The 8,466-nt window shown below is 43.9% G+C and overlaps 1 protein-coding gene across 8 annotated transcripts in view; it reads left to right on the forward strand.

The window, feature by feature from the left end:
• The first annotated feature begins 4,138 nt into the window (after nucleotides 1-4,138).
• The window catches only part of LOC135249275 (platelet-derived growth factor subunit A-like), a 14,931-nt gene continuing 10,603 nt past the window's right edge, over nucleotides 4,139-8,466 (forward strand). For 2 of the 8 annotated variants that reach the window (XM_064324756.1, XM_064324757.1), the window contains exons 1-2: nucleotides 4,141-4,901; nucleotides 6,000-6,096. In XM_064324756.1, coding sequence (XP_064180826.1) covers nucleotides 4,752-4,901; nucleotides 6,000-6,096 — 247 coding nt within the window. In that variant the 5' untranslated portion in view covers nucleotides 4,141-4,751. Of the gene's footprint in view, nucleotides 4,902-5,999; nucleotides 6,097-8,466 lie in introns of all 8 variants that reach the window. The other 6 variants (XM_064324758.1, XM_064324761.1, XM_064324760.1 and 3 more) reach the window with 6 other exon arrangements.

Raw genomic sequence — 8,466 nt, forward strand, 5'->3', positions numbered from 1 at the left:
ACCCTTTACCCGCACATGGCCAGCCTATCCAGGTGAAGCCTCTTCCCCTTTTTATTTGAATGGGAAAATGAAGCTGTGGAATGGGACAAAATCTCCCTGAGTAGACACTGAGCTGAGGTGAGCGAGTGAGTGAGTGAGCGAGCAAGTGTGAGTGTGAGAGTGTAAGTGAATAAGTGAGTGAGTGATTGACTTTGAGAATGAGTGAATGAGAGATTGAGTGAGTAAGCGAATGAATGATTGAGAGAGTGAGTGAATGAATGATTGTGAGAGTGAGTGAATGAGTGTTTGAGAGTGAGTGAGTGAATGAGTTATTGAAGGTGAGTGAGAGAATGAGTGAATAATTGAGAGTGAGTGAATGAGTGAGTGAATATGCAAATGAGTCAGCCAGTGAACAGATCAGTGCATCAGGTTATTCATGCAAATGGATAAGTCAGTGAGTGAGGGAGTGAGTATGAAAATGAGTGTGGTGAAGAGTGAATGAGTGACCTGCAAACAAGAGTGGATGAGCGAAAGAGTGAGAGAGTGAGCAAATGAAAGTAAATAAATGAGTGTGGTGAGGAGTAAGATCACCTGTCTCCACACCCACTGTAAAATTTCCCCAAACATAGACGTAGAACAGAGACAGAGATGTGGAGAGGAGGATGAAGGAGAGGAGAGAGGAACCTCTTCTCTTCCTGGTGGGGTCCTGATGTCTGGTCATCCCAGCACTAGTCACCAGGGGCCCTGTTCTGGGGGCCCAGTGTTTCGGAGGGAACACAGTTACAGCTCTCAGTCCCAGCGAGAAAAAGAGGGAAATTTCCCCGAGGCCCCCAGAGATGGGAGATATTTGGGCTGATTCATGGTCACCTCTCACTCCCCCTCTCTTTCTCTCCCTCTCTCTTCTTCTTGTGCCCGAACAATCCCTTCCCCCCACCCCAACCCTCCCCCCGACACACACACATACAAACGGACACATCCCCCCCCCCCCCCCTCATTTGGTGTCAGAGCAGAGCCCCGACTTTCCCAGAGTGGGACGTCCTGCTGTGGAATGTCTGACAGTTTCACACAGGGTCAGGGGACCAGGCCTTTGGGGAACACCGAGGAGGGCTGCAGGCGAAACACAATTTCCTGCCAGTGTGAGGACCAGAAAGAGCTTCTGCTACTGTAGTACAGGACAGATACACCCACACACACATGGACACATGCATACATACGCACACATCATACACACACATGCATACATGCACACTCACAAACGCTCACACACCACACACACACAGGCACATGCACACATGCATGCATACGCACAAAACACACACACACATGCACACATGCATACATACACACAAATAAACATACAAAATGTACATACACACTCAAACACACTGGCACACAAGAGTCTGCACACATACGAACATGCACACACACACACACACACACACACTCTAACACAATCTTGCACATACACCCTTGCACACACACTCTAACAGTAATGCAGGTGCTGTGATACAGCAGCCATGCCAGTCTTATTAATGGGGCGGGTTTCCCTCTCCTCCACATTCCCTCCCTTCTTCCCTCCCTCTATAATCCGGTATGTAAGTGACAGGCCATCAGGCTAGGAGCACTTGAGAGTGCCGTTGTTGATGCAGCATTTGTGTTTGGAGTGTTGGTGGCAGGTGCCCATTCTCTTTCTGTGGGCTCCTGTGCCTGAAACACTCTGGTTGTCCATTAATTAAGAGGAGAGCGGTGCAGTGGCAGACTCTCAACAGACCTGCAATGCAAATGCCCTGAGGAAAAAATGCGCTCATTTAGTGTTTGTCCCTGAATTAACTCATGCGTAAACTGAAATGCCTCAAGTAGTACCCTATGTGAGGGCGCTGAGAGAGAGATAGAGAGAGAGTATGAGTGTGAGAGTGAGTCAGCTGAGAGTATTTATGTAAGCGAGTGCATTGGTGTCTGGATGAATGTGGATGTGTACATTCATATATGTGTGTGTGAGAGAGTGTGAGTGTGTGTATGTATATGTGTATGAACATGTGTTGTGAGAGTGTGTGTAGGTGCGTGTGTACACGTGTGTGCGCATACGCATGTGCATGTGTAGCCTACTTGTGTGTGTGTACATGTATGTATGTTTGCATGTACGTGTGTGTGTGTGTGTGTGTGTGCATGTGTGTGCCTGCATGTGTGCGTGCGTGTATGCGTGTGTCCGGGTGTGTGTGAGTGTACATGTGTGTGTGTGTGCCTGCATATGTGCATGTGTGTGTGTGTGTGTGTATGTGCCTGCATGTGTGCGTGTGTGTGTCCGGGTGTGTGTGAGTGTACATGCGTGTGTGTGTGCCTGAATGTGTGCATGCATGTGTGTGTGTGCCTGCATGTGTGCGTGCGTGTATGCATGTGTCCGGGTGTGTGTGAGTGTACAGGTGTGTGTGTGTGCCTGCATATGTGCGTGTGTGTATACATGTGTGTCTGTGTGTGTCTGTGTGTGTGTGTGCCTGCTTTGTGCGTGCGTGTATGCATGTGTCCGGGTGTGTGTGAGTGTACATGAGTGTGTGTGTGTGTATGTGTGTGTGTGTGTGTGTGTGTGTGCCTGCATATGTGCGTGCGTGCGTGTATACATATGTGTGTGTTTGTGTGTGTGTGTGCCTGCATATATGTGTGCGTTTGTGTACGTGTGTGTGTGTGTGTGTGTGTGCCTGCATATATGTGTGCGTTCGTGTATGTGTGTGTGTGTGTGTGTGTGTGTGTGTGTGTGTGTGCCTGCATGTGTGCGTGCGTGTATGTGTGTGTGTGTGTGTGTGTGTGTGTGCCTGCATGTGTGCGTGCGTGTATGTGTGAGAATGTGTGTGTGACTCTCACTTGGTTCCCCCTTGGGCAGACAGGAGAGCTGTGGGCTCATGTGAAAGGCCTGTTTTATTTGGTGTTATTTTTGCTCAGTCACAGCCGGTATGTCCCTGGGGTCAGAGCACCCCCCCCCCAATTCCCCCTCCCTCCCCCTTCCCCCCTTTTTTATTTCTGTCTCTTTCCTCTCCACTGCTTTTTCCCATGGACTCCCTCCTCCCTTACAGATTAAATCCCTTCCTGAATATTTCTAAACCTATAAAGGCTTTATATAGTGAATTATGTCATTTAATACTTTTTGCAATGCATTTTTAAATATATATTATGTTTTTATTTAATTAGGGGTGGCAGATAATATTGACCTGGTGCTGACAGAATAAAGTGAGAGGTTTAAAACTCTTAAATGTCTTTCCATATTGAGAACAAATACTGTTCTGTACTAATGCATACATTCGATATATGCATACATATAAATACATACATGCATACATATATACTGTACATGCATACAAACATAAATAATCACATGCACACATGCATGCGTATATAGGTGCATACATGTATGCGTGAGTATATACATACATGCATACATGAATACATACACATGCACACACTTACACGTGCACACAAACATGTACACACAGACACACACACATAAGAATGATGTTGATTAGTAGTTCACTGACAATTTTTTGTTCTCTCTTTCATTATTATCTTTTTTTTTTTACAAGATTTAAAAGTATTGATGTTGGTGCCAGTCTGTAGTGAGATGCTTGGGACGGAAAACAAAGTTTGACTGCAGTTTAGTACTAGCTCTAGATATTTGTCAAATTTACGGAAAGGAGAAATTGGATGCCATGTCATGTCATCTGGATCAGATGTGGTCATATTTATAAAAGCAGAATAATTTAGTTCCTGGAGTTTCAAACGGAGAGCCGCACCGAAACCCTTACCATTTTAACATGAACTGCTGCAAATCGACTTTAGGATTTAGCGATACAACCGGTATACGCAAGCAATCATATTATTTCTGTGTTTTTTTTTTTTTTTTTGCATAATACCGTACAGGAGCCGTATTAACAACATAAATAAATAAATAAATGAATAAATAAATAAATAAATAAATAAATATAACAGCAATGCTGCCACTATCACTAATTATGCCATTACATTGACAAGTGTAAAAACTGTTTTTGAAACAATCGAAACACTTTTGCTCTTGACGCACGCACTTTCCACTCGAAAGTCTGCGCGTGGCAGACCGCCCAGGTCTCAGTCCGGTGGATTGACATGAGATTATAAAGCGCGAGGGGAGGCGCATCGACGACGCAGCTCGCTGAAGTGTATTGTGTATCGCAGACACGCTTCAACTGCACTCAGTAGAGTTCCAAGACGTCGCTGGATCTATCGTAATCGTTTCATTTGCACCGGGAGAGAAATTTTTTTTTTTTCATCTGATATTTTTCTTCCTTATTGGAAACAAAACTGGAGTATATATATTATTGCATTTTCGATCGGAACACAATAACACCTTGACCGATTAATTCATGCAGGTTTCGGCACGAAATCTCCGAAGAATGTTTTCTATGTTGTACATTCAGAACATTGGCCAAATCATGTATCTTTATAGATGCACAATAACGCATATTTAAAATGGCAGTACATAAATTTGATATTTACTGATAAGAATATAACCCATGACTTTTTGCCTGGATTTTTCCACACAACTCTGCAGGGTTTAAATACCATGTTGGTCTTTCGCCGGTTGCTTTCAAAGAAACAAGGCTCGGAGAAGACGGATTTTACAAAGCCAAATGTGAATTTCATTTGAGCACAACTCCGATTGAACTGCTCTTGCCAAGTAGCCAACAAGTGCATTCGACGACGTAGATGACGCCCTCTAAGCCTGGGGCACAGGATATTCTCCATGAGGGATGGTACTGAAATCCCGGCGGCAAGGGGCAGCTTTATCGCTCCTAAAGAATAACTTATTCATGGTTCGGTGGAACTCGAAAAAGGAGATGACAATTTCATTGCTGTACTTCCTCATCTGCACCTCGTGTCTGCCCTATGCCACCGCTGAGGTAAAATAGAAACTTCGGAAAGCTGATACACTGCAGTTGCGGGGGCTCAGTGGACTTGGTCTCCGCAGTGCGTGCGCTTGCTGTATGAGTGCATGTGTGGTTGGTAACGCGTGCGCTGTTGGTGAGTTCATTGAATAAAGCGACCGCAGCGCTGTACACACATCTGTACGTGCATAAACGTTGACAGTCACTCAGGTAATCACTGTGACGGGCGACGAATATCAGGTCAGGTAGCGGTGTAATTTTAATTTCTTTGGTAACCCTCACATGGGTAGCCAGACTGGATTTTGTGGTATGTATAAACTTTAAAACGTATTGGGAAGAACTGGGAGTTGACAGTAGATGGGAAATTTTAAAAGCGGGTAATTTGTGCCGGAGTCAATTAAGGTTAAGGGATTTTGGTAAATGTTTGGGAGATTATTTCCCAGACAGCTGGAAAAGCGGCTGCCCATCCATTGTTCAATTTGGTTGAGATATTCATTGCACAAAACTACTAAGCATTATGGCACGTGCGGCAGCGCTCACCTTGGTGCGGTAATCATATGCTACCTCCTCACTCATTTGTAAGCACGTGCGCTCAAAAGACAAAATATATCTTATGCGAGGTGTTATTTGGAGCACCTTGCCCGCCTATAAATCAGTTAACATGAGATGTTTGAGATTTTTCCGCCTTCTTTTTTCAAACTTAAAAACCTGATATTTAAACGTGTAATTTCTTCTCACCGAGGGACTGACAAGTGTTCTCTTTTTGCGCGTGAGGCTCATTATCTGGACATGGGGTAATTGCGCACCAGTCGGCGGTCCCTGAACTGTACATATATGCTATTTAATCTGTCATCATTGCAATGTATAAACGACAATGTGCGTGTGTGTGTTGTGTGCGCACGTGTATTTGTGTGTGTGGAAACTGCACAGCTGCAAGGTTTGTAGATGTTAATCACATCGCATAATACGAGAATACAAATTGTGCATGAGTAAAAATATTTGTAACATGTTATTCATTTCTTTTTTTTAAATGTTAAATACATTTTTTAACATAACTTTAATTTGTTACAGTTATTAATAAAACAATTTCAATATCAACTTTTTGTCCCCAAGGAAGTCCTTATACCTCGGGAACTGATCGAGCGACTGTCGAACAGCGAAATTTACAGCATCAGCGCCCTCCAGAGACTCCTGGAGATAGACTCCGTAGGTAAATTCCATTTCTTTATTGTTTTTTCCTCTGCTGAACTTTGTTACAAAGCCAGTATCTCAAACTCCATACTATTATGGGGTGTCCCTTTGCGTTCATGATTAACCGAAAGCTATGTGTTAACCTGGCGAAGAGAGTGATAGCGGAGATAGCGAAGGTCACGCACTGAAATAATGAGACAAACAAACCAAGTTCACGTATTGCTACAGCTTTGGTGGAATGGATAATGATTTCGAGGATGAGGGGGGAACGTTCTTAATGTCAAATGGCGTGAAAGGGAAAATTTAATCTCCTCGTCTGCGATCTTAGTGGACTTCTTTTAGTTTAGTGCTACCATTACGAGCATTAAGGGAAAAACACGATTCATACACTTAATGTGTTATCTGCAAGCGCCGCCAACTGTTACTAAGAAATGAATATCCCATTCCCGCAATTTTCGGCCCTATTCGGGTCGCCTGCGTGGGCCCCGTGATAGATGTCATTGATACATTTGACGCAATCTAGCTACGATATTATTGCGATGGTTCATTAAATAGATGGATGAATGAATGAATGAAAGAATAAATGAATTAATATCTCAGGGCAAACCCATGATCGTTCCTTGTAGGCATTCTCGAAGGTCGTGCAATAAAATCTAGCTATCGTTTAAGTGTTGAAGAAGTACAGCCACGCTGTGTGGCCAAGTTCTAATCGATAAGGAAGTACCAGGTACACAGAAACTTTCACTTGGGTATTTGTTTCTCGGATTCCTTCGGCATTTGTCATCGTCGTAATCTCACTCGTTTGCGTCTGCGCGAAATATGAACTGCTGGATATTGAAAACGTAACTACTTCCCCAACAGGAGTTATCCAGTATTACCAAAGCTGAACATAAATATATAAAATCGTCTCCTCAACCCCCTTGGATAATGCCCTTGACAATGGACAATAATATTCTTGATACGTTTTTAAAAAGTACATTTAGAAATAGGCAAGATCGATGTTTTTATAAGTGGCACACAGGCAGTTACATATCGTGCTGTCTCAAATTGCAGTCTCAGCCTCCTCTCCTGGCACGGGATCCGTAGTTTCTTGTATTCTCTTTTTCTCTCTCTTCCTCCCCGCCCCCATCTCTCCCGGTATTTTAAAAGCCGATTATGTTTCAGAATGCAGAGTAAACCGTGCGGTCGTATGATCGAGGCTTTATTTTAAACAGATAACATATAAATATGGGCTTTTAACCAAGTTTGAGACAATACTGCGTATGCAAAGGGAAACAAGGCCTTGTACTGATAATGATAATAATAATAATAATAATAATAATTGTAAAAATCATAATAAGCATAATCCTATTTCAAAAGTAAGAAAAAGACTATGAATAGGAATGACTGAAGGAATGTCAGCCCATTTAACTGCCAGTATTGATATGCAAATAGCTCTGACTAATAACCAGTGCACAGGAGGTCAAGTGGCTAACTTCATTATGCTGTTGTCATGCTAGCTATTATTTCTGGAGCCTGCATGAATGGGCGGTATGTTGATGTGCAGTGTTCAAGCTTGGATTCCTGTGTGTCAGATGAAGGCAGTTTTTCTTTGCCTCTGCGATGCACAGCAAATGAGGTTTGAAAGGAGGCCCTATTCTTCTTTTCTTTTTTTCTTTTATGTCGCTCTCAAGTGGCAACTCAGACATGAGAGGAAGGTGTGTATAACTGAATTATAAAGGCGGTCTTTGGACAGTGGAATGTTTTCCGGCAGGGTTAATGGCCCTGGACCGTGTTATTGCCTGCGGAGTAAATCTGTCTGATGGCCTGACTGACAGCGCTGGCCATTGGCGGCTCGATAATGGCTGTGTTCTCGGCAGAAACGTTTGTGCGTCGCTCTGTGTCCGCAGCTTTCTGGCTAAGCCGCTCTTATTTCCAAACTGTTTCACCATCACCAGGGCCCACTGACGAGTCTCTGACGCGACTGTGGGTTTCACAAAACTATAGACTGTGTGTGTGAGTGTGTGCATGAGTGTGTATGTGTGTGTCTGTGTGTGTGTGCGTGTGGGTGTGTGTGTGTGTGCGTGCGCACATGTGCATGTGTGTGCTTGTGTGTGCATGTGTGTATCTGTTTGTGTGTGTGTGTCTGTGTGTGTGAGTGTGTGCATGTGTGTGTGTGTGTGTGTGTGTGTGTGTATGTGTGAGTGTGTGTGTGTGCGCGCATGTGTGTGTTTGTGCTTGTGTGTATGTGTGTGTCTGTCTGTGCGTGTGCACATGGGTGCTGGTGTGTGTATGTGTGCATGTGTGTGTTTGTGTATGCGCAATTGTGTGTATGTGCGTGTGTGTGTGTGGCTGAGTATGTACATGGGTATGCATGTTTGTGTGTCTGTGTGCTCTGGTGGCAAGTATT

Source organism: Anguilla rostrata, chromosome 2, assembly GCF_018555375.3.
Source record: "Anguilla rostrata isolate EN2019 chromosome 2, ASM1855537v3, whole genome shotgun sequence".
NCBI classification, from domain to species: Eukaryota; Metazoa; Chordata; class Actinopteri; order Anguilliformes; family Anguillidae; genus Anguilla; species Anguilla rostrata.